General features: G+C 51.7%; 1 protein-coding gene across 1 annotated transcript in view; it reads left to right on the plus strand.

The window, feature by feature from the left end:
• The window catches only part of NKAIN1 (sodium/potassium transporting ATPase interacting 1), a 39765-nt gene extending 21320 nt beyond the window's left edge, over nucleotides 1–18445 (plus strand). Inside the window, exons 2-7 of the mRNA XM_072750438.1 lie at nucleotides 13511–13648; nucleotides 15067–15147; nucleotides 16413–16610; nucleotides 17306–17366; nucleotides 17970–18051; nucleotides 18174–18445. Of these exons, the coding sequence (XP_072606539.1) occupies nucleotides 13511–13648; nucleotides 15067–15147; nucleotides 16413–16610; nucleotides 17306–17366; nucleotides 17970–18051; nucleotides 18174–18183 (570 nt within the window). The 3' untranslated portion in view covers nucleotides 18184–18445. The remainder of the gene's footprint in view (nucleotides 1–13510; nucleotides 13649–15066; nucleotides 15148–16412; nucleotides 16611–17305; nucleotides 17367–17969; nucleotides 18052–18173) is intronic.
• Nucleotides 18446–25941: the final 7496 nt, after the last annotated feature.

Genomic DNA, 25941 nt, shown 5'->3' on the forward strand with positions numbered 1-25941 from the left:
GCATGTACCCGAGGACAGTAATGGTCTCTTCTTCAAAACTTGAGTCTTCTGGAGAGGACTCAAAACTTGAGTCTGTTGGAGACCCAGACCCAGTGTCTTCACTATGGGTAACTTACTGCAACTAATGTTGTTTTACCCGTGACAATGGGCCAGGCAGTGTTCTGAACATTTTACACATATTCCCTCATGTAGGTCTCAGGACAATCCCATGAAATATGTGCTATTATCATTATCCCCATTTTATAGATGGAGAAGTTAAGGCACAGAGAGGCTAAGTGATTTGCTGAAGGTCACATAGCCTAATAAGTGTAAAGGTAGGATTCAAACCCAGTCTGGCTCCTAGGCCACACTTTCAAGCACTGCATGGCATAGCTTCTTGGGAAACAAGCAGCAGGAATCTGACCTTGGTATGAAACCAAGGACTTTATTATCCTAATAATGATGATGCGAGCACAGTACTTTACAATTTAAAAAGCACATTATAGTGTATAAACTGCATTCATGGCTGTGATATTAGTTGATCCTCCCAGTGTCTCTGTGAATAAGTCAGGACATTATTATTCCCTATTTGCCGATGAGAAATTAAGATCCAAAGAGGATAAGGGACCAGTCAATGAGAATTTATTGAGCACTTACTATATGCCAAGGTCTGTACTCCCATCATGTTACTGAGTCCTCACACGATCCCAGGACGTGGGTATGAACAGTAGTTGTGTTCCCATTTTACAGACAAGGAAACTGAGGCTACAAGAAATTACTTCCTCAGGTCCTACAGCTTATAAGTGAGACCTAGGATTCCCTCCCCAGTCTACCAGACTCCAAAGCTTGAGCTGATAACTACTGGGCCATCAAATGCTGGCCCTTTTAACTCCTGGGTTTGCATCAACCTTCTGGTCTTTCCCTCACCCCACCTATAGCCTATAGCCACTCCTACAATTCTCAGGGCCTCCTCAGTTCTCCCTGCTTTCTGCCACTGGTTTTTGGCATAATTCTATGGTGTCATTCATTGTACCTGATGGGAAATCTGATTAATCACCTTTTTATTTATCCAGAAGTCCATCGATCTGTAGCCGGTGTCTTCTGGGAGAGCTTGTGTGTTGCTGGATTTTCTCTACCTGCATTGTCTTCCCCTCCATTCCTGAAGTGCTCCTCTTCAGAGGGCTCCCTCATCCCAGGCCTTTGCTGCCCACTCCAGGGCCTGCTGGGGGTCTCAGCATCTGGGGCATGGGACTGGGGATACCCCAACAGTCTGGGCATGGGCACATAGGCAGAGGTAGAATGGACCTCAGCAAGAAGGGGAGAGTCCTGGGAGAGTGGGACCCTGGGCACAGAGAGGGATTCTGGGCCCTGCCCTTAGTCTTCCAAGTAAGGCCTTGGCATCCCCACCTGACCACCCACCTCTAGCTCCTCTTTACTTAGCCAGAGAGTACCATGCCCAAAGTGCCCCACTGCCTCATCCCTCTGCTGAAACTACTCTGGCCCCTAGGGGCCCGTGGGATGAAGCCTGGGTCTGAGGCCCAGCCCCATGTCTTCTCTGCCCTCCCACTCCTTACAATCCCAAGCCCCCAGATGGTCCATACCCCCACATCTGGGATGACCCACTTGTCTGACTTTGCCCATAACTTTGGGTTTTATCCCTTAAAATGCTATACCCCAAGAAAGCCCCAGTCCCAGGCAAACCAAAATGGTTTGTCACCCTGCCTTCACCTCCCCAGTTTTGCCCATGCTTGTTTGTCTCCTCTTAACTTCTTCTCTATTTTGTTTTCTCTTATGAAAGTCTTACTCCTCAATGTAAAACCCTTAACTCAGATATCTCTGGTTGAATCTTAAAGACTCACCCCTCATTCTACTCTCCAAGAGCTTGATAACTATTTTCCTTCTGCACAAAAATAGAATCCTACTACTCAAAGGGCCCTACAGCCTGCCTTTTCACACCAAACCACTTGGCCCTCTGCAAACCCTGTTATAGTGGCTATGTCATGTCCTGCGGTGTGGAGGTGCCATCATTTGCTGCATACCCTCCTGAGGGACATCCAGAGCATGTTGTGTCTTTATTATAGCCAGTTCAAGGACAAAGCTAAAGATCATCTCTGTGAACCCTTCCTGGGCCCTCTCTCCTCACTGTCATTATTGAAATAACAATAGCTAACATTTAAGGAGCGCTTACCGTGTCAGGCACTTGACAAACATTATCTCATTTAATTTTCACAGTACTTCCAGGAAGTGTGGAGAGTGTTATCCCCATTTTACAGATGGGGAGACTGAGGCTCATAGGGAAGATAAACTCAAGCACGCCCTCTGCCCACTGTGTTAAACCGCCTCTTGTGGTTTTCCAAAGAAGACCAAGTTTTCCAGGTTTTCCTGGAGCCAGTGGTGCTGGTGGGCAGAGCCAGGTCAGCCATCCCCTGCTCCCCACTGTGAACCAGCACAAGGGCAAAGCTGGTGGTGATGAAAGGCCAGAGCTGGTAGCCAGCCAGCTTCTAATCCACTTCCTGCCAGACCCCAGAAGTTAGGGCAGGATGGCGTGGCAGAAGGCAGGGGCGCTGGAGCCCCAGATCCCAGGGGCAGCTCTGCAGGGCTCCTTCGGGCTTTTCCAGGCCTGGAAGAGGGGCCTGCTCCCCAGGTAGAAAGTAAGGAGCTCCAAGAGTGGAGATTAGAGGTCAGAGAGCATGGGACAGGACCAGGCTTGCTGTGAAGTAGGCATCCTGGTTGCTGTCCTGCAGAGGAGGGGACTGAGTCAGACCAGCTGTCCTGAAGGCCCCTCTCTGCATGGCCCTCATGGCCTACCGCTGTGATGCCTGTGGGTTTGCGTCAGATTGGGGATGAAGAGAGAGGCCCAAAGATTCATTAGATTCAGAGGGACCCTTTGATTTTAGACTGACCTTGGTCTCACCCTGGGCTACTAGGCTGGGTTTATGCAAATTAATGTAGATGTATGCTAATAGACCACTACCGGGGTTGATCTAATGGAGCTGCCCGCTCCGAGGTGTAGTAGGATGGATCTGCCCAGAGGGGTCTAAGGAGTCCCCCAGCTGGGAAGGGTCACCAGTCACCGGGATGCGGGGTGGGGTTGCCATGGAGACAGGCCAAGCCTCAGCGGCTGCCTCTTTCAGGAACCTGGGCTGGCCCCGACCAGCCCTCAGAGACAGTCCTTGGCCTCCTTTAAGCTCCAGGCTGGTCTCGGAGGGCTAATTACGCACAAGCTAGTGACCAGCTGCTCCCTAGTTCCCCCAGGCCCAGCTGAGGTACAGGGCTGGGCCACAGCAGGAAGGCATAAGGACAGACAGATGGCAGGCTGGGGGCGGGGGGGGGGGGGGGGTGGGGGGGGGTGGGGGGGTGGCTGGGAAAGCTGTCCTCAGGAGGAGGGAGCAGGGCTACAAGGGGTGAGCTTCCCAACTGCCAGGGTGGGCAAGCTACCCCATGACCAGGCATCAGAAAGCCACGTGGTAGGGAAGACAGAGGGTTTGGCTGCAGTCTCAGCTCTTCTGTGTGTCCTGGGGCAAGCCCCTCTACTTCCCTGGGCCTCAGTTTCCTCACAGAGCAATGAGAGTGAGATTAAGAAACCTGAGTATGAGGGGTGATATACAGTAGGTGCTCAATAATTGATCCCACTGTTCTGAAGCCCATTGAGAGAGGTCTTCTAATGGAAAAGAACATCCCCCTTGTCTTGCCCCTCTTCCACTGCTCCTGCTCTTGGGGTTGGGCAGGTGATTTGGCCTCTTCACTGAGGAGGCAACGGGCAGGACTGTCATCCCATGAGGACAGGAACCAGGTCTCTACATTCCCCACTGACTTCTCAGCTCTCAGCCCACGAAAGGCACTGGAGAGCTGTTTGCAGAATGAACAACTGGCCAGATGTGAAGTACTCAGGATAGTGTCTGGCACCGATAGGTTAATAAGCATTAGCTGTTATGTCACTGCCCTCGGAGCCGGGGCTGGGTAACTCTGCCCCTTCCTGGGGCCCCTCTGACTGGCTCTGGAGAGAGGGGTGGTAGGTGCGCCAAACGTGTGCCTAGGGACCACGGCGCTTGAACCTGAGCTCTGCCACTTTCTGAGTGACCTCGGGGGCCACTCTGAGCCTCCTCTGTGAAAAGCTTCATACCGGGGTGGCTGCCCTAGAGCTGTAGGGGGCCCTGAGCCCTTGTCCAGCAGAACCTGAGGAGAGGTGGGGACATTTGGGTGTAGTCAGGCAGAAGCAGGGCTGCATGACCCAAGCAGAACCTAGGCAGAACCAGCTTCTGCAAAAAAAAAAAAAAAAAGAACCAGCTTCTGGGGAAATGGGGCCATTATCACCCAGCAGGGGTCACAGGACCCCAAGGCCCATTCCCTCTGCCCATAGGCAGGCTGTAGCACCACCAGGCCCAGACAGTGACTTGGAGCTACTGAGGCCCCCAGTGTACAGATGAGAACATTGAGGCCTAGAGGGAGAGACTTGCCCAGGACCCCACAGCACGTTCATGACGAAGAAGGAGACCTCGGATCCTCTGAGCCACTTTAACTGCTTTTTCACATGAATCAACATTGAAAAACATTTCTTAACATTTTTGAAAAATCTTTGTTGTAAAAAATTCCAAAATACAGAAGTATAAATGAAAGTAGAAGTCACCCCGTGTCCCCATTGTCACTCCTTAGAGAGGATTTCTCATAACCTTTGTTGTATGTTTCCTGGCCTCTTGATTCTGCATTGACACACACTTCGTATCTTTCTTTCTTTTTTTTTTTTTTTGGCTTTGTTTTTTTTTTTTTTTTTTTTTTTAAACACATAAATGGAATCCTATTGTTCTGCAGCTTGGTTTTGTTTGCTTGTGTTTTTTTTTTTTTTCCACTTAACAGTGATAACCTTGTCCTTTTTCTAGCAGGAATCAAGCTGGGGCAGAGAGAGGCTGCAGGAGCTCAGGAAGGGGCAAGGAGTGTGTGTGTGTGTGTGTGTGTGTGTGTGTGTGTGTGCATGCGCATGCGTGCATGCATGTGTGTGTGTGTGTGTGTGTGTGTGTTGAGTGCAGGAAAGAGTCCCTACAGGTCAGTACACACAGTGGATGGGGAATCTGGCAGAGAAGCCCCTGTCATCAGCTCCTAGAGGACTGTGCTGTTTGTGTCCAGACTTGAGCTCTCTGAGAAGGGCCCCACACCAGCCTGTTCATCACCATATACTCTGCACAGGGCCTGGTGCATAATAGATGCTCAAGAAATATTTGTTCAGGGAACTGCTAGGCCAGCTTTCCCTGACCCTGCCGTAGACTGCCTGGTCCCTGTGACTTTCAACTCCTGCTCAAAGGGCATTGCCCTAGATGGACCTTGGAGATGGGAGCAGAGCTCAGGGAGAATGAGAAGACCCTTCCTCTTGCAGAGCTCACTGCTGTCAGTTTGCTCACCTCCCTGATGAGGGGGTTGGACTGGTGGATCTCCAGGGGGTCCTCCTGTCTGGCTTCAGTCCCACTCCCTCATTTCATGGATGAGGGGCTGAGTCGGGTTTAATTTTGTCAGCTGCCTCAGAAATCCACTGGGAGAAAGGGAGCTTGAATTTGGGATTGCAGCAAAGGCTGTTGCCATATACAGAGTACCAACCATGTGCCAGGCGCTGGGCTGAGAGCTTTCCATGCATGACCTGAATCTTCAGGGTCAGGGTCAGAGACGGGGATTAATTTTCCCAAGGTCACACAGTGAATCAGAGACTGACTGGGGATGGAACTCACATTTGCTTGACCCCAAATGGGGAGCCCTTCCCACCTCAGCCCTTGACTGGGCCAAACCATTCTTTAGAAACTTCAGGAACCGCCTCTCTCATCATTCCGTCTGATGGCCTGACTTCCATGTCTAAGTGCCGCCGTGACATGGCTGGAATTTTGGCCAAGAAAGTAGTTGACTTGCAGGATTGGCTGGCAAGGGCTTAGGCACCAGAGGCTTCTGATGGGTTCTGTGGCCCAGAGCCCCGCCCTCTCTCCACCCTCTCTCCCAGCCAGCTTCCTGGGGCTGGGGTGGGCCCACCTGCATCATTCATCCCTTGGCCCCACCTGGGGTTGGCGTCTAGACAGAGGAGAGCATCCTACTGAGAACAGAGGCAGCCCTGACTCGGGGCTGAAGGTTCCCATGGCAACCGCATCCCCCTTGGCTGGCAGCTACCTGATAAATAAATAATCGAGTGGGGGTGGGGAGCGAAGGGCAGGGGGAAGGGCCTCAGGGGAGCTTCATGGTGGCTTCACTTGGGAAAGGAGAGGGGCGGGTTAGGCTTCAGGTATGCTGGGGGGCCTGGGCTGGACAGGAGGGGAGCTGATGGTATTATATGGCCAGATGAGAGGACGGCGACAGGAGAAAGTGACCAGATGTGAGGGATTCAGAAGAGCAGGAAGGAGACCAGGACCTGAAGTCTAGCTTTCTGGCTTTTGTAGCTGGACACATCATGGGGCCCAAACACTGGAAATGGACCGAGTGTGGGTGTAAGTAAGTTCATGATGAGCCATCCAATGAGTAGCCAGTTATAAAGGGGCTGGAGGCTGAAACACGGGCAGGTAGCCCCTGAAGCAGGGGTGGGCGTGTGTTTGCTTGGACAATGGAGCAGAAAGAGGGCCCAGGAAATGGCCTTGGGGTGTTCTGACACTTGGGGGCCTGGCTGCATGGGAGGATGATCTGCACTCGAATCAGCAATGGCCAGGGAAGGGGGAGACCAAGTGCAACGTTGGCACCTGCAGTGTGCCAGGCATGGCTCTCAGCACCAGCAATGCAGCCGTGACCACCTCAGGCAGAAATCCCTGCTCCCGTGGAGTTTACCTTCTAACCCAAGAGTCAGGGAAAGAGAGTGGGTAGTACGTTAGTCTAGGATAAGTGCCGTGGAGAGAGTAAGGCAAGTGGCGGGCATGGAGTCCTGCAGCAGAATAGAATTTTAAATAATACTGAAAAAGAAATGGGGTGCCTGGCTGGCTCAGTCGGTAGAACATGCACCTCTTGATCTCAGGGTCATGAGTTCGAGCCCCACGTTGGGTATAGAGCTTACTTTAAATATATACAAAAATTAATATGGAATATGGAATCTTTCCATAACCGTGTGAGGGAGGTACTGTGAATTACACCCATTCTGTTGGTGAGAAGACTGAGGTGCAGGGGAGTTACCAGGATTCTCACCGAGGTTCCACTCCTAACCACTGAACCAAATCATCGTGTGCATGCGAGCAGAGGAGCTACTGGCAGAGCTGGCCGTGGAGACCCTTCAACACTTCTGGGCTTGGGAGCCTTGAGATAGATGAGGCATTCGCTGGTGGAGGAGGAGGGGCCTCTTTCTTTTATTATTATTATTTTTAAATCAAGTGGCTTGAGTGTGTTTGGGAGCCAGTGAGAAGTATCTTGGGAGGAGGAAGAGGTTGAGGTACAGGCAAGAAGAGTCTGAGGATGGTGGGAGCTCCTGAGAAGACAGGAGATGGGGTCCAGAGTGTAGGTGGAGGCAGTGGTCAGCCTGGGGAGGCAGAGGCCAGGTCCTCTGAGAAGAGGCTGCAGGGGTAGGAGGGTCAAGGACAGTGAGGCCGATCTGAAACAGTCAGTGGGGAAAGGGAGTTCCCCAGAGAAGCCTAGTTGGGTTGTGGGGCAGCAGGGGGGCGCTCAGAGCTGGTGATTACGGATCTGCATCTGTCCTGCACTTTGTCTGCCTGGGGGGTGACTTTCTCTAGCAGCAGTTGGCTGTTTTGCAAGCGGGGAGAAAATCGTTAATTGGGTTTGCGCAGGTGTGGGCTTTTCCTGACAGGTGTGATGGAAAGGCAGCCGGTATGAGAGCTTGGATTCCAGGAGAAGCTCATGTGCAAGTGAGGAAGCATCGTGTGGTCCCAGCAAGCCCAGCTGTGATGTGAGGAACCAGGGAATGGGAGGGGTGGAGGGTGAGAGGCAGGGCCCCTGAGGCACTGGGCCCGGGTCTTCACCATCACCGTCAGGGATGTTGGGAAGCAAGCTGGAGTGGTCCAACAGGGGCTGTCGAATTGGTGACTTTGAAGGCGGGCAGCTGTGTCGATGCCACAGTCCATACCGTGGCCGGTGGCCGTGGAGGAGGAGAAATGGAGGGAAAGGACACGGGAATGGTGTTTGAGAGTTGAGAGGTTGAGCTGCTGGAAGGGGGTGGCCTGGATGATGTCAAAGGCAACCAGGAGGATGCAGGGATGAAACTCATTTTCAGGGCAGGGCAGGACCCGGAGGCCAGCGGATGACAAGGTCAGTGGTGAAGGAAGTGGAATAGCCACAGGGCCTGAGCCCGAGAGGCACAGGGTTGCCCAGTTCTGCAAGCAACTTAGGGACCCCAGGGGATCTCACTTCACCCTTGGGCCCGAGGAACAGGGATATGAGAAGAGCACAGAGAAAGTACCATCCTTGAGTGCAAAACGTAAGGGAGGGGGACCTCTTGGGGAAGGAGCTGAGTCTTTTAGGGGCACAGGCTGGTTTGGAAGGGCTCGTGAAACGGGTGGGTGAGGCGAAGCAGCACAGGGCCTTGAGGAGGGTGGAGAGGGCTGAGGGGCAGGCACGTGGGACTTACCCCTTAGGTCTAGACAGATCCAGACAGAATATGGGTGACTTGTTCTCATTGTCACTCTGGGATGGTCAGGCCACCCATCCTGCTCCTCGGGGGCATTGGCAGGCCTGAGGCCTCCTCCAGGATTACCCCAGGCTCTGTGGGCTGCCCTGATGACAGAGTGACTCAACCAGTTCTGTGTTTTAGAAAAACCATGTTATTGGGGACCCGAGTGGTTCAGCCGGTTAAGCCTCCAACTCTTGATCTCCGTTCAAGTCTTGATCTCGGGGTCATGAGTTCAGGCCCCATGTTGGGCTCCACGCTGCTGTGGAGCCTACTTAAAACAAAACACAAAACAACAATGCAAAGAAAAAGCACTTGGACAGGGGTGGTGGCCCGCCTCCTCCATCAGGCAGGAGGCCACATCAGCTGCCAACAGGAGCTCTGTCCTGGTCCTGGCCCACCGAGGAGAGAGACTCAAGACCTGGTTTACAGGCTGACCAGGTTAAAAACAAACAAAAAGCCCAGAGTCAGTTTTTCCTTCAGTGCATGTGCATTTGAAATTTTTGCAAAGGAGACTGCCGTTGTCTTCACGCTATTCCTCCCAACAAACTAACAAGACACAGCAAGGCCCGCTAGGATTTACAGTCACTGCAGCCCTCAGATTATTATTCTAAGTGGTGCAACCAGATGGGGAAGATATTCCTCCTAATTGTTTGTTCTTTATTTGTTAATTAGCCACAAATCACAGCTGCACAAGCAGAAGTTCTGGAATATCTGACTTGGTTTTCTAATAAAAACTCTAGAATTGAGATTATTTTTAAGACGCAGAATCTCAAAAAGTATATATGGAGGGGCACCTAGCTGGCTCAGTCGGTTAGAACATAGGACTTGATCTCAGGGATGTGGGTCGGAGCCCCATGTTGGGTATAGAGTTCAGTTTTAAAAAAAAGTTGGGGGGCGCTGGGGTGGCATAGTCGAATGAGTGGCCAACTTTTGGTTTCAGCTCAGGTCTAATCTCAGGGTCATGAGATCGAGCTCCATATTGAGCCCTGTGCTTAAGACTCTCTACCCCCTCCCTCTCTCTCTCTCGAATGAATAAATAAATCTTTTAAAAAATTTTAAAGTTTTTAAAAATTTAAAAAGGGACGCCTGGGTGGCTTAGGGGTTGAGCGTCTGCCTTTGGCTCAGGGCATGATCCCGGGTCTGGGGATTGAGTCCTGCATCAGGCTCCCTGCGAGGAGCCTGCTTCTCCCTCTGCCTGTGTTTCTGTCTCTCTCTGTCTGTCTCGCATGAATAAATAAATAATTTTTTTAAAAAAATTTAAAATAAAATTAAAATAAAAAATGTACATACATGGACTTAAATCTATCTTTGCTTTCAGCACTGGCAGGGAGACAGCAGCATTCAGGTCTGGGTGACCCCACTCACTAGTTTGTGAGTGGTTTGTGACTGTCACCCTTCCCTTAGTAGACTCTGAGTTCCCATAGGGTAGGGACCACAGCCTATTCCCTTCTGCATGCCAAGCCAGCAGGGGACCTGACACAGACCACATGCTCTGTGAACAAGGATGGAGGAGGGTGGAGGGGGGCCAGAGTGATGCCTGCCAGGGATCAGATCCATATTCAGTGGGGAAAGAGCCAGCTCCTTGGGCCAGTCAGAGAGGTCTTCCTAGAAAGGAGGGAATAGTGGTATATTTTGAAGACCAAGGAGGACTTGCATATAGGAAAAGGGAAATGAAGGCAGGACTTCAACTGTCATTTCAGCCCCTTAAGGGGGCAGGAGCTGGCTGGGGATAAAGGTGTGGGCCAGCTCCTAGCAAGCCTTCGGTGCCCAACTAAGAAACTCCCACTGTTGAGTCTTCTACTAATGAGCCACCTTTTATTACATCTAGTTGTCTGTTAGTCTATGTGACGTCTCTGTATCCTCACAACAACTTCTTGGGGGAAGGATCGCCTTCCCTATTTACAGCTGAAGAAATAGTCTCAGAGAGGGAAAGTAACTCAAACTGAGTCACACAGAGCTGCAATTTGAACCTGAATTTTAGTGACTCCAAAGCTTTTCGTGGTAACTATCCCCCTGCCTACTTTGTCAGTGAGGTCCCCGAGAACCCAGAGGGGTTGGAGCAAGGGCCAGGGGCAGGCCAGGGTGATACCATACTGTAGGTAGGCATATCCAGGCGAGATATCTTCCCAGCTACACCATGAGCCTGGGAAAGTCTGTCTCAGCCACCTCCTCCATCCTCTGGTGGCAGCCTCCTTGCCAGGACCAGGTGCCAGCTGAGTTGAGAACATCCAGTGGGCCCCAAACCACCCCAAGGCTCCCCAAGGCCGGGCAGAGTCAGGGTGAGAGGAGAAGAACAGAAGCCGGGCAGGAGCTGTTGGGAGCAGGAAGCAACCTGAGGAGTTTCTCCCCCACGGTCAGCTGGAATCAAAGCTGGAAGGGCCCTTAGAGGTCCTATAGTCCAGTGGCCTCTTACATACAGAAGAAGGAGCTTGAGACTCCGTGGGGAAGGTGGTCTGGTCACCCAGGAGTCTGTCAGACTCTCAGCCAGAACCCACACCTCTTAACTCCCAGGCCTGTGCCAACAGAGAAAGATGATGGGGTGTTGCTGCCAAGATGGACCAGGTGGCAGAGAAGAGCAGAATGACTGCCTGGCTCTGCCACCTACCTGCGGTGTGACCTTGGGCAAGTCACTTCCCTTCACTGAGCCTCATGGTCTCTTTCTTCAGAATGAGATAATGATCTCAGCTCTGCCTCTCTGCCAAGGAGTATCCAGTGAGAGATGAACTTGGAAAGCTCTTTACAATCTTCAGGGCCCCACAAGAGGAGTCACCAACAAGAGGCAGGCTGGTGCCAGGTGGGTGGGTGCCAGGGCTGGGCCTGCAGCTTCCTGGGCCTCTGCCCATGCCTTGCCATCTGGGTGGTGGTAGCATCAGCTCCACCTCCTCCTGCCTCCCTGCTAGGAAAACGGCTTCTGGGATCTTCTCGATCAGAATCTTCCCTATCCCTTCCCAGCCAGACCCTCTTCTCTCCCCTTCTTTTTTAATCAGGAGTTTTGGTTGCAAATGACAGAAATCATGATTACAAGGAGGGAAAATTCATTTTCAGCATGGCTAGATCCTCAGACCTACAATGATGTGACCTGGACATTCCCCTTGCTTGTTCACTCTTTCTCCCTCTTTGTCCCTTAGCTTTGGCTTCCTCCTCAAGCACGTTGTCCCTCTGAGATGGCAAAGACGGCCACCAACTCCAGGTGACACTCTACCCATTCAGATACCCTGGCAGATAGTATCTGCCCCAGTTGCTCCAGGGTGACTCTCCAGGGTGACTCTCAGGAACAGGGCGCAGGACAAGTGCCCAGCCCTGAACAGATCCCTGTGTGTCGATTATTTGGTTAGGACTTGGTCATGAGCCCACTGCTGAAATTAGAGGCGGGCTCAGCCCCACCCAAGCCACATGGACTAAAGGTCTGGGAGTGGTTCCCAAAACAGAGAGATGGGTTCGGGATGCCTGGGTGGCTCAGTGGTTGAGAGTCTGCTTTTGGCTCAGGGTGTGATCCCAGGGTCCTGGGATCAAGTCCTGCATCAGACTCCCTATGGGGAGCCTGCTTCTCCCTTTGTTATGTCTCTGCCTCTCTCTCTGATCTCTCATGAATAAATAAATAAAATCTTAAAAAAAAAAACACAAAGAGATGCATTCTGTCACCAGGAGAAGAGGTATTGGACAGTCAGTAATGATGTCATTGGCACTTTAGTTCTCAGCTGTATCAGCTGAAACATTGAGGCAGGAGTTCCTGGCAAGGGAGCGTTGATTGAGTCCTATATCAGCTAGCTTTTACTGGGTAACAAACTATTCCATAGCAGCAGTTTATTTTTTTAATTATTTTTAAAAGATTGTATTTATTTATTCATGAGAGACACAGGGAGAGAGAGAGGCAGAGACACAGGCAGAGGGAGAAGCAGGCTCCACACAGGGAGCCCGACGTGGGACTTGATCCCAGGATTCCAGGATCACACGCTGGGCTGAAGGTGGAGCTAAACCACTGAGCCACCTGTGCTGCCCAGCAACAGTTTAAAACAATCATTTTATTTAGCTCTTGATTCTGTAGGTCTGATGGATGATTCTTCTGGTCTGGCTATGTGTTTTTGGTCAGTTGGTGGGTTGGCTAGCACTGGAATGATCTACAATGGCCTCCCTCATGTGTCTGATGGTTGGTGGGCTGTCATCTGGCGGTGGGGGGCAGGGGGGCCGGGTGTTTGGTTCTCCTCTCACCCTCCAGCAGGTCACAGGGGCTCTTTCACATAGTGTCCTCCGTGTTACAGAGTAGCAAGTAGGCGAGCTCCAGTGGACAAGCATTTCTTTTGGGTCTTCACTTGCACTGTGCTTGCTAAAGTCCCATTGGGCAAAGCAAGCGACATGACCAAGCACAGTGTTTGTGTGGGAGGCTACTGCCAAAGAGCATGGAAAGAGGGAGAGAAAGACCTTGAGGGCAATTTTGCAACCTACCGCAGCAGCCCTGGGGAAGGGGAGTAAAAAAAATCCCTTTCTCTGCAGCACACGGATTCCATGGGCCAGGACTTCCAGAGAGGAGTCCTTGGAAGAGGTGACTCAGGCCCAGGGACTCTCCTGGGCCCTTCAGGGCCAGGGCTTGGCCCTTGGCCAGGGGTGGGGGAGGCAGTCTGGATCCTAACTCCACCCACTCAGAGCCCCACAGGGGGCAGGGGTGCTAGTGGGGAGGGCCTCTTGGCAGGGAGGAAGGTATGCTGAACCCTGGCTCCCTTCTCCTGTTAGCTATCCCCAAAGTGATGATCGGGGCTGTCTCAGTTCATCCCCACAGACTTGCTTCCATCTCCCCAGATCCCTGTGGTCTGGCGGGGCCCGGATGGCTCTAAGACTTGTGTCCAGTCGAGCCATGGTGCCTCGTTACCCTGGTAAATGGTGTCACCTGCTCCTCAAGGTCAAGGAGGAGTGGCTGTCCTTCCCCTTTGGGCGGTGACCGTGGCCTCAGCCTGCTTTTTCCCACAGGTAGCTGCGCTGGAGCGGCAGATCTTTGACTTCTTGGGCTACCAGTGGGCTCCTATCTTAGCCAACTTCCTGCACATCATGGCAGTCATCCTGGGCATCTTTGGCACCGTGCAGTACCGCTCGCGGTACCTCATTCTGGTATGGCTCACTTGGCCCCTCCCATCCACCCCCACTGTTCATCCAGCCAGAACTGCCCCCTACCCTGGGTGCCCAGCCCCCTGCTCTGTCTTAGCTCCGGCCTGGCTCAAATCCCAATGCTTCACTGCTCAGCAGGGAGACAAGGCTGATATTCTCCCTGAAGAATTTCCTAGGGGAAAATCCAAATATTAACCAGCTCTGCCATGTAGTGAGTGCCTACCACGTGCCAAGCACACTGCTAAGAGTTTCGCATGTTTTACTTATCTTTACAACAGCCCTGCGAGGTATATCTTACCTTCTCCGTTTTCCAGACAGGGAAATGAGGCTCAGAGAGGTTATGAGGCTTCCTAAGGTCACACAGCTAAAAAGTGGCAGGATGAGAACATCAGATCCATAGCGAAGGCCCCCGATACATGGCCACGCTGCCTCAGTAAGCCAGTGGAGGGACAGACTTCATCTTCAGCTTCTCAAGTTGCTTTAAGAAGGCTGGATTGGCCTTCGTCCTTTGCTGTTCATCAAGAACATGGGCTAGAGTGGCCAGTGTGGCTTTGAGGCCAGTGTCTCCTGTGCTCCCATCCCAGGAGGGGATCATGTCCCTGGCTCCATCCTCCTGCTTCCTCTTTCCAAGCCTGGGGCTTTGATGGTCTCTGTTAAACTCCTGTTTTCAGCTGGGCTCACCCTTCTCCCCGTTCTCCCTCAGTGACCCATTCACATGCCTCTTTTGAGGGAAAAGGCTTTTCAGTAGCCTTACTACATAAATGCTTGACACCCGTGATAACAATGACATGCTTTGCCACGCTCCCACCAGAGCCCTCTCTGGCTCATTCTTGGGCTCCTCCCACCTCCCACAGGCTGAGCTTCCAGAAGCCAGGTGAACAGGGCCCTGCCAAAGCTCTGTCTCACCTGGGATGGGAGAGTGCTCTCCAGCTCTCAGGAAAGCCCCAGGCACTCAGGAACCAAGTCTAGTTTCCTCACCCCTGAGGATTTCACTGTCTGGCGGGTGACTGCGCTGGAATTGGCAGGCACAGGACTTGGGTGGAAATACCCAGCTCCGCTCCGGCTCTGCGGAGCCAGGCTTGTCTGTTGTTCTCTGCAAAAGGCATCGGATTAGCTGCCAGAGGACTGGAGCTTGAATAGCAGCCCTTTCTCTGCCTAGCTGTGTGATCTTGGAAAACTTCAACCTCCCCTCTAGGGCTTACATTAGTTATCTTTAGAGAAAGGACAGGGCCTTCCATACAGGGCTGTTGTAAGGACCAAACAGATGTAAAAATGATTTTAAACTCTAAAGTGCTCTCTGAGTGAGATAGTGTCATAATTTCCCCTGCAAAGGTCTCCTCAGTCCCTGAGCTCTATCTCCATTGATGCGCCCCATCCACACTCCCCCAGGCCCACCCTGATCCCACCTCTCCTTTCCCCAGTATGCAGCCTGGCTGGTGCTCTGGGTCGGCTGGAATGCATTTATCATCTGCTTCTACCTGGAGGTTGGACAGCTGTCCCAGGTAAGCCTCAGGCCTGGCAATGCCAGAGGGCAGAGCCTGACCTTTCCTGTCTCCTACACAGGGGCTCCTAGTTTGGTCGGGGCATCATCTCTTGAAGAGACCTCCCTCCACACACCCGAATAATCTGTACTCCCCAGACTTACCCCCACATTTTTGTTTCTGGCCTCTTCTGCACTCCTCAGAAACAAATGATGGAGCAGATAAGACTAAAGGGCCATCTGGGTGAGAATGGGCTGGGGTCCCACTTGCTCACAGGCTCAGTAGAAACCAATCACTTTAGTGGCCCTAACAAGTGCCCCACACGTGTTCAGTACAAGGGAGGTGAAAATGCTATGCACTTTGTACTGCTTAGGCCACAAAGATTTGAGTCCAGTTCTGATCAATATTTTCAGAAGGGGAAGGGATGAAGTACTTTGGGGACAATTGAATGGACCAGGTCTCATGCAGAACTATTGAAGAAGGGGGAAGTTTTTAGCTTGTGGAAGAGCAAGCCCAGAGGACACAACTTCTACTACTAGTATATAAAGAAGGGAAAAATTATGAATGAGAGCATTGGCTTTGTAAGTTCTGCTAGATCTAAATCCCGGCTCCAACATTTCCAAGCTGTGTGACCCTGAGCAAATGGCTTACCCTCTCTGAGCTTGAGTTTCCCTGTCTAAGCACAGATAACCACTTTGTGTGGTTGCTGAGGGGATGAAATGAGATTATGTATCTCAGCAGCACTTGGCACCTGGACAGCACTCAGTGAATATTTATTAACAGGCTGCATGAGTGAATGGATCGATAAACAGAGATTCGAGCTGTGGGTGAGAACCTCTGATCTAGGCCAGCCCCTTCTCCACTTCAGGTGGGGGGTACCAAGGGCTAGAGAGGGCAGGTTTGCCCGGGGCCACACCCAGAGAGCAGTGGAGAGACTGAAGGGCTGTGAAGGTGTCGATATTGAGGATTTCACCCCTGGCTGGGAAACTAGACTTGGTCCCTGTTAGTGTCCCTTGCATCCCTGAAACTTTGGGGCTCCGGTGGGTCAGCCAGCCCCATCCATCTCTGATGGAACGGTGAGACCTACATAGTCATCAAGCGCCACCTACTGGCCAAATATAGACATGCAGAAACAGACTCCCTCCATGCCCTACAAATCAAGCCAGGAGAGGAGTCTGTCACAACAGTCCAGGTGTGACATAGATCTTCTATGGTTTCCTGGGGCCTGGGGAAGATGCCCCCCACCCCTGGCCCCAGCTCAGTATCCTAGGCCCCTCTGCCCCCAGGACCGGGACTTCATCATGACCTTCAACACGTCCCTGCACCGCTCCTGGTGGATGGAGAATGGGCCAGGCTGCCTGGTGACCCCTGTCCTCAACTCCCGCCTGGCCCTGGAAGACCACCATGTCATCTCTGTCACCGGCTGCCTGCTTGACTATCCCTACATCGAAGCACTCAGCAGTGCCCTGCAGATCTTCCTGGCTGTGAGTCATCCTGCCCTCGTCCCCCCCACACCTAGCCCACAGACCCCCAGAGGTGGAGTCTGCCCCAACCCCTTTGTTTAGCCCTAGTTAAGAAGGGGAGAACCTAGACCTTCCAGCCTGCCTGTGCCTCTGCCTGGCTCCATCCATCTTCATATCTTATATCTCCTCCCTTCACCCATGCGACAGCCCCTATTCCAGGATGAGCAAGTTCGATGAATAGAATGAGTCAGACTGTGAGTCAACCCAGTTTCCAGTGTATCCGCTGTGTGACCTCGGACAAGTCACTTGCCCTCTCCAAGCTTATATGCTTATTCACAGAAAGGCATGACCACATCAGCTGCGTAGAGTTGTGAGAGTAGAAGAGTGGCCTCAAGATAGTAATATAGTTCCCAGTCTTGGTCTCAGCACTTCACACACCCAAAGCCACATAATCCTCTTTCCTCTTAAGTCAGTAAACTATTGCCCAAGTCCGGCTGGGAAAAACGGGGCTCAAAAAGATAAAATAATGACTGGTCCAAGTCCACTCGCAGAACAGAGAATGGAGCCAGCTATGTTTGACTGTAAGGCCCAGTCATTTAACTTGAAGCTGTTCCGAGTTGGCCTTCATCCTAGCCCACCCCGTCCTCCCATCCTACTGGGCCCGGCCAGGCAGGGGGTGGAGGAAGAGTCTCTGTCTTCTTTCCTTCCACCCCCAGCTGTTTGGCTTCGTGTTCGCCTGCTACGTGAGCAAAGTGTTCCTGGAGGAGGAGGACAGCTGTGAGTGCCCAGCCCCTCGGGAACGGGGAAGCCTGGCCACGCACCACCCGTGCCTTCAGCACCCTGGACAGAGCCCCGCGCGGCCTAGGCGGGAGGGAGCCCGGGGTTGGCCAACTGGCCCCTCTCGGTGGGGGTGAAGGGGCGGCAGGGGTGGGGGGGTCTGCGCGGCCAGCGCGGCCCGGGCTGTCACCCAGACACCCAGGTGCCCAGTGCAGGCTGCAGCGCTGCTCTCTACACACTCCTCTTAGGTTGCGCCCTCGGAGTTTGCTCCACGAGGCTCGCCCCTACCAAGCACCTGCCGTGCCCAGTCGCATCCCCGCTCTACCCTCCACCCCCACCTCCGAGGTCTTGCCCCCTTAAGTGGCTCAAGCCCTGCTCCCAGAAAGGACGCCTGCCCCCCCACCCTGCTCTCCATCCACTTGGGCTGAGCTCCCGCATAGGTCCACTCTCAGGATGGGGCTGCAGAGCCCCGCCCTAAGACCCTGTAGGGGCGGGGGGCGTGGGGCGGTCTGGCCCTCAGATACTTCCCTTTCAGGACCCAGCCTCCCATAACTCTTACCCCACAGGCCCATCCTTAACTATGCGCCACCCCCCCTTCCGCAGTTGACTTCATCGGTGGCTTTGACTCCTACGGATACCAGGCGCCCCAGAAGACGTCGCATTTACAACTGCAGCCTCTGTACACGTGGGTCCTGGCTTGGGGCGGGGTGGAGGGACTGGGGCGTCCCGTCGGGGCAGAGGGGGGAGGGGCAGCGCGGAGGGCAACCTTCAGGGTCCACCTCCCTAACCTGCCTTTGTTCCCTGCAGGTCGGGGTAGCTTCTGGCCGGTGTCCCGCGCCCACGGGCTGGACGGCGGCGGCTGGGCGCGCTCGGGCCGCGGTGGCAGGCGCGCCCCCTGGCGGCTCGCGGACCGACTGCAGCCTGCGCCGGCCGGGTCTGCGCGGACTCGGACTCGGACTCGGACCCGGACCGACCCGCAGCCCGACTCCAGGGGCGCGGCGGGCCCCTGGGGGGCCGGGCGGGGAGGGGATCGCGGGCTTTGTATTTTTTTTATCTCAGCCTTGGCGTGCGCCGGGGCCTCCCTCCCTTCCCCAGCCTCTCCCTTTCGAATCCCTTGACCCCGCTTCCGGCCCCTTGTCCAGCGAGAAATGGCCTTCACCAGGCCTGGGGGGAGTTACTGTGAACTAGGAGGAGTCCTGGGTTCCTCCTGCAGCTCCCTCACGGGCTCTCTGTGTGACATCCGGCAAGGCCCTTGCCCTCTCTGGGCCTCAGTTTCCCTCAATTAAAATAATCTCTTAGCAGATGGAGCTTTCCAGCCTTTTCATTCGACTCTTAATTCCCCGGGCTAGGCTGGGATTATAATTCCCATTTTAGAGTAATGGAAACTGAGGCCCGGAGATACGAAGCAATTTGCTTGAGGCCACACAGCAAGGCTTCTGGTGGAGGCAGGCCTTGAACACAGTGTACCTTCTGTGGTTTCAGACTCCAAAACCCAGTGTCTGGTCTCTGAATCCCATTTCCAAACCCCCGTCCAGCTGGGACACTAGAACTCATGTGATCTACATCACACTCACCACCCGCCACCATGACCACCACTTGTCAGCACCTCTCTTGAAGCAATACACCTGTTCTCCTGTTGGGAACCGGATGAACAGAGCCTAGAGCCCTGAATTCAGCAAGACCCACAGGGAAGCCCTCCTAGACTCGGCCCCTGTCCATCCTTGGCAAATCTTTCAAGCTCATTCCAGTAACGGCGCATGGGCAGGGGTAGGGGGAGCATATCTCAGCCACGCCACCCCCTTCCAGGTCCCTGAGGCCGAGTCTGCTGCAGTCATGATCCCCTATCCCCTCAGCTACTCCACCAACCCCTGATGGCTCCATCCACCTCTCCAGTTGGAAGACTTGTGGTTCCAGAATGGAAGACTTACAAAGATCACTAGCGTTTATGACCATTTCAGTTCCAAGAGAAACCTCTAACAAGCCCAGAAGGAGTTCTTGAAGAGGCAGGCTGGGAGTGTGGGTCGTGGTGCGGAGCCAAGAGGCCCAGAACCCTTGAAAGCAAACAGAGATGAGAGCTCATTCTCACCATCTCCTTCCACAGACACCCCTGGAGGACCATACTTGCTGCGTACTGACCATGAGTCCAAGGGCAGGAGGGTCAGGTCTCAGCTTCCCAGTCTGTGAAACAGGAGTGGCCCTGGGTTAGAAGAGAGGGCAGGAGGCGTGGGGGAACTGGAAGAAAACACAGATGGTTTGTACACCTGAGCCCGTGGTGACCACTCCATTCCTTGCTCTCTGCCATCGGATCTAGCAGTCCCTACCATCTAAGGCCAAACTATCCTGAGCTAGGACCACACCGCACCATCCCATCTGCAGTGCTGTGCTAAGGAGCCAGCCCCAGGAGTTCCACTGGTCACCCTGGGCCCTGAGGTCCCATATAGTCTGCCCAGGTAGCTAGGGGTTCAGCTCAAGAAGGGGGCAGCCCCCTTTGGACCTGGCTGCTATCCTGCCACTGGGCCAACTTCTGCCTCCAGCCCTCTCCTCCCACCCCCACCCCCACCCCCAGCCTCCTTTCTATTCAACGGGTTTAGCCACTGGTGCTTTGAAGCCTTTTGTTTTTATAAGATGGTTTTTGCAAGGGGACCAAGTTCTTTTCCCACTGGGACCTTGCAAGGCAGGGACTGTACCCTTGTTTCTGTGCAGGTGGGTTGATTAAAGATGGTGTTTTCTTCTCTGTCATTCTCTTCCTCCTGCCATGCGAGTGAGTCAGCAGGGTCCCTGCTTGAGGGTGAGCAGGGGCTGAGAGTCAATGTCACTGTCATTCCTGGGGCACTGGCCTATGCTTCTGACTAGCTGTGTAGCTTTGGGAAGTCACTCTCCCTCTCTCTCTTTTTAAAAAATATTTACTTATTTCAGAAAGAACACAAGCATGAGGAGAGGGAGGGGCAGAGGGAGAAGCTGAGCGGGAGCCTGATGTGGGGTTCCATCCCAGGACCCTGGGATCATGACGGGAGACAAAGGCAGACGCTTAACCAACTGAGCCACCCAGGTGCCCTTCTTCTTCTCTTCTCTCATCCATAAAATGCAGAGGTGGGGCTAAATCAGTAGATTCCCAAACCTGGCTCACAATCCCCTGGAGAGCTTTCTACCTATTTTTCTGATTAAGTGGATCATAAGTTTATGCTTCCGAATACCCTTTGCATCTCAACTCTGCCCTCTTCCTGACAGTTCAGTTCCTGACTTAGAATGAGCTGGCGGACAGTGCTTTAGACGCAGATTCCTGGGACATCCTGGATCTTTTCTGGCAATAACAGCCAGAATCAGTATTTTTGATATTAGAAATTTTATTTACTTTTGTGACTGGGTACTATATATATATGGTACAGAATTCAGAAAGTCCCAGGGGTTTATGTCTTATTACCTATTTTACCTATTTTTCATGTCTTTCCAAACAGAGAATTCTCTGTTAGCTTACATAAATATTTTTTCCCCTTTTCACATGAATGGCAACATGCTCTACTCAATCTTCAACTTCCTCCTTCTTCTTCTACCTAACTCTGAATCTTGGAAACTGTCCCCCAATAATAACCTGTGGAGCTACTTCCCATTCTTCCCTGGTGATTTGGTAGTATTAGGACTTGTGTTAAGATTTCCAGGTAATCCCAATGTGGCTAGCAGCTAAGAAGCAGAGGGTCTACGCAAGATGCCTCAGGTTCATTCCACAAACCTCTGTGGAGCACTCCTGGTCATGGAGTTCAAAGGAAAGTAATCACAGACATCGCCTTCAAGGAGTTTATGGTTTAGTGGGGAGCCCACGGGTTGGGCCCACAGAAAGGTGAATGCTGCTGGCAGGTGGTCAGTGCTGAGGACAGGGTGGAGTGAAAGGCAGTTTTTAAAAAATATTTTATTTATTCATGAGAGATCGGGGGGGTGGGGCAGAGACACAGGCAGAGGGAGGAGAAGCAGGCTCCATGCAGGGAGCCCAATGCAGGACTTGATCCAGGGACTCCACGATCACACCTGGGCCAAAGGCAGGCGCCAAACTGCTAAGCCACCCAGGTGTCCCTGAAAGACAGTTGTCAATAAGAGCTCAGGTGAGAGGCCATCTGGACAGGGATGATAGCATGAGCAGAGATGTGGAGGGAGGAGAACACGTGGTGTTGGGGGGAGGAATAGCCAGGGACAAACTGGTTGGAGGAAGCTTTGATCTTTGATGGGAAATGTATTAGTTTCCTATTGCTGTCATAGATTACCACAACATTAATGTCTTCAAACAATACAAATGTATTACCTTATGGTTCTGTAGAGGTTGGACATGAGTTTCACTGGGGTAAAATTAAGATGTTTGGGGGATCGCATTTCTTTCTGGAGGGTCTAGGGGAGAATCCACGTCCTCACCTTTTCTAGCTTCTTGAAGCTACCTGCATTTCTTGGCTCATGGCCCCTTCCTCCATCTTCAAAGCCGGCAATGTCATATCTCTCTGACCCTCCTTCTATCTCTACCCACATCTCCACCCACAACCATGAAAGTGTCTCCACTTTTATGGGCTCATGTCATTAGACTGGGCCCAACCAGATAATCTGGGATAACCTCCCCATCTGAAAGTCCCTTTAGCCATGTAACACATTCACACATGCCAAGGGTTAGAATGTAGACACCTTTGGGAGCCATTATTCTACCTTCCAGACTAGGAGTTATAATCAGGTCATAGCAGCCCTGATGTCAAATCAGAACGCATAGGCCTGAGTGATGTCCGTGGGAACTACAGAAGGATTTTGAGCAGAAGCTATTCTATTAGAGCTGTCTTTAGGGGAGAAGATATTTGCAAATGACATATCTGGTAAAGGATTAGTATCCAAGATACATAAAGAACTTATAAATCTCAACACCCAAAAAATAATTAATCTATTAAAAAATGGGCTGAAGACATGGGTAGACATTTTTCCAAAAAAGACATACAGACACATGAAACGATGCTCAACATCATTCATCATCAGGAAATTGCAAATCAAAACTACAATGAGCTATCACTTCACACCAATCAGAATGACTAAAATTAATAACACAGGAAGCACCTGTCGGTGAGGATGTGGAGAAGGGGAACTCTTTTTACGTTGTTTGTGGGAATGCAAACTGGTGCAGCCACTCTGGAAAATAGTATGGAGGTTCTTCAAAAAATTAAAAATAGAGCTATCCTACGACCTAGCAATTGCGCTACTAGGTATTTATCCAAAGGATACAAAAATACTAATTTGAAGTTTTTAGCAGCATTATCAACATCAGCCAAATTATGGAAAGAGCCCAAATGTCTGTCAACTGATGAATGGATAAAGATGTGATATATATATGGTGAAATACTACTCAGCCATAAAAAAGAATGAAATCTTGCCACTTGCAATAACATGGATAGATGTAGAGAGTATAGTGCTGAGTGAAATGAGTCAGAAAAAGACAAATGCCATATGATTTCACTCAAGTGGAATTTAAGAAACATGAGAGCTGTCCTTTAGCAAGAGCTGGCAGGGCTGGAAGCATGGGGTCGAGGAGGAAAGCTGGAAGCAGTGTTTTGCTTGGAAGAGACCTCAGATTTCTCACAACCCTCTGTAGATGTGTGTTCTTGAGGATGCATGTGTGACCATGAACTCTGTGCAAACTTGGGTGAGCTAGAACAGTAGGGTAATGGGCAGCATGAACCGTGGAAGGCAGGCATACCTAGGACTCTGGAACCAGTTAATTCATGACTCTGGAACCAGTCATCAAGCTGGTCTGCCTACAAAGTCTGGTGAAGATCCCCCCAGCTCCTGTCATCCTGGGGCCACCTCCCAGCAATCTCCACACACTAGAATACTCCAGGTAGGACAGGCCATCTTCCAGTAACTGCTAAGAATGCTTCCAAAGCATTCTTTATTTTTTTTTAAGATTTTATTTATTCATGAGAGACACACACACACAGAGGCAGAGGGAGAAGCAGGCTCCATGCAAGGAGCCCGATGTGGGTCCTGGTCCCCAGGATCACACCCTGGGCTGCAGGCGGCGCTAAACCGCTGCGTCACCAGGGCTGCCCCCAAAGCATTCTTTAAAATGAAAAGATGAATTCCCCAAGCATAAGAGCCTACTGGGACTTATAGCACACTAGTGTTCTCTTTATTTTTTTATTTTTATTTTTTTAGTGTTCTCTTTAATACATTGGAATTGGATATTGTGATTTCTCAACAGATGGGGGTGGGGGGGTGGGGCAGGGGCTGACACCAAGGCCCCATTGCCTGACAGTATTCACTGCTCCACAGGCTGCCAGCCCAGGACAGTGTTTCTCAAGTTTCCAGAGCATAAGAATCCCTTATCCAAATTCCTGATCCTGGGCCAAAATGTGCTGAACCCAACATCTCCTAGGCAGTGACAGGAAAACTGCTTTTTTTTTTTTCCTGCAAGAGCCCCTGTGATCCAGTTTTGGGAAATCCTAGACCTGGGTAAAGAGGCATCCAGACATTTTTAGAACCCCCCCTTGTTCCAATGTCATGGAGGTCCCACCAAATTATACCTGCCAGCTTCCTCATACTAGAGCTAGACTTTAAATCTTTCTCCCACTGAGCTGGATTTTGTTACAATCTTACAGTACGTGTGTGTGTGTGTGTGTGTGTGTGTGTGTGCACGCACATGGTTTAATGGGTCAGTCACTTTAAAGGCTGTGATCTACTCATAAATTTAAATACCGACATAATTTCACCACTAGGTTAATTTGGACAAAGGCAGGCCCAAGCCCTTGCCTTTCCCTCCCTCAGCTTCAGTCACCTGGAAGAGGTGAGGGCCCCTCCAAGTTGTTCCACTGCCATCTGAGCTGGGGGCCACACCCTGCCCTGAGTCTCCAATCCAGTGACTCAGCAGTTCTCTTCAGGGTCTGCCCTGGAATCAGACTGGGCAGGCCCAGGCAGGCTGGAGCTGCAGAAAGAACCCTGTGCTGGGCTTCCAGGACCTACATTCTAGTTCTTCCTGCCCTGCACCCACCCAGGGCCCCGAGGCAGCTTCTCTACCTCTGGCCTTCGTGACTTCATGGGTGAAATGAGAGGGCTGGACTTTGCACAATATTCCTGGGATGCTTCAAACTGCTGACATTCTGGAACAGAGCTTTTCAACCCTAACTGTACTCAGGATGCCTTTTTAAAATACAGATTTCTGGATTCCACTTGCATACCAGGTTCTAATTCCCTGGGACCCAAACATCTAAATTCATCCTTCAAATATTTATTGAGCACCTACTATGTACCAGGAATTGGGGCTATAGCAGTGGACAAAGCAAGAAGCAATCCCTGCTCTGGGGAGGAGGGGAACGACATAAATAAACCAGTAAATACATGGTGTATCAGAGAGGTGTCACAGAGCAAAATGGTAGGGAAGAGAAATAAAAGACCTGAAGAAGGTTCGGTAGAAAGCAAAGCAACAGCAAATGCAAAGGCCTTGAGGTGGGAGCGTGCCTGAATATTGGAGGGAAGCAAGAAAGCCAGGGAAGTTCATAGCATGGAAAGGAGAGAATGATAGAAGATGAAATCACAGAAGGAGGGGGTAAGAGGTAGCCATGTCTGATACTACTGACCTTGAAGGATATCATAAGGGCTTCAGTGTTTAATCTGAGTGAGATGGAAACCACTGGAGAACAGAGCACAGAGCTGAGAGGATCCCTTTGGATACTGTGTGATGAAGAGACTGGGATGTCAGGAGCTAGAACAGGGAGACCGGGTCAGATGCCATCAGGTCATCCAGGTGAGAGAGGCTGGGGGTTCAGGGAGGGTGGCAGCAGTAAAGAGGGTGAGAATCGACTGCATTTCAGTACATTTTGGGGGTAAGACCAACAGGATTTGCTGATGGAGTGGATGGGGGAGGTGAGTGAAAGAGAGGGTTCAAACAGGACCACATGGTTTGTGGCCAGAGCAAGTAGAGGCTGGAGCTGCCCTTGAGATGGGTCGACCACAACAGGCGAAAGTTTGGGGTGGACTTCAGCATTTTGGCGTTGGACAGGAAAGTCTGAGGGATCCCTGGGTGGCTCAGCAGTTTAGCTCCTGACTTTGGCCTGGGGAACGATCCTGGAGTCCCCGGATCAAGTCCCATGCTGGGAGTCCTCCCGGCATAGAGCCTGCTTCTCCCTCTGCCTGTGTCTCTGCCTCTCTCTCTCTCTGTGTCTCTCATGAATAAATAAAATCTTTAAAAAAATATTAAGAAAAAAAGAGGAAAGTCTGAGATGCCTGTTAGATGTGCAAATGGAGATGTCAAGGGGGTGGTTGGATGTAGGATGTAGGAGGAGAGCTCTGGGCTGATGCAGAAAGTTTGGAATCATTAGTTTTGAGATGACGGTTCAAGGCGTGAAAATGGATGAAGTCACCAAGGAATAAACACAGACAGGGAAGAGAGTTGAAACCTGTGTCCTGGGGCACGTCTCCATTTGGGGTTGGAGAACATTCCATGGAGCCAGTAGAGAGGGCTGAAGTCAAGAAACCAGGGGACTGATACGACCTAGCATTTTTGAGTTGTCTCAGTTTACTGGTTCCATTCTCTGTCAAAAATATTTACTGGGCACCTGCTTTG

The sequence above is a fragment of the Vulpes vulpes genome, chromosome 2 (assembly GCF_048418805.1).
Source record: "Vulpes vulpes isolate BD-2025 chromosome 2, VulVul3, whole genome shotgun sequence".
NCBI lineage: Eukaryota > Metazoa > Chordata > Mammalia > Carnivora > Canidae > Vulpes > Vulpes vulpes.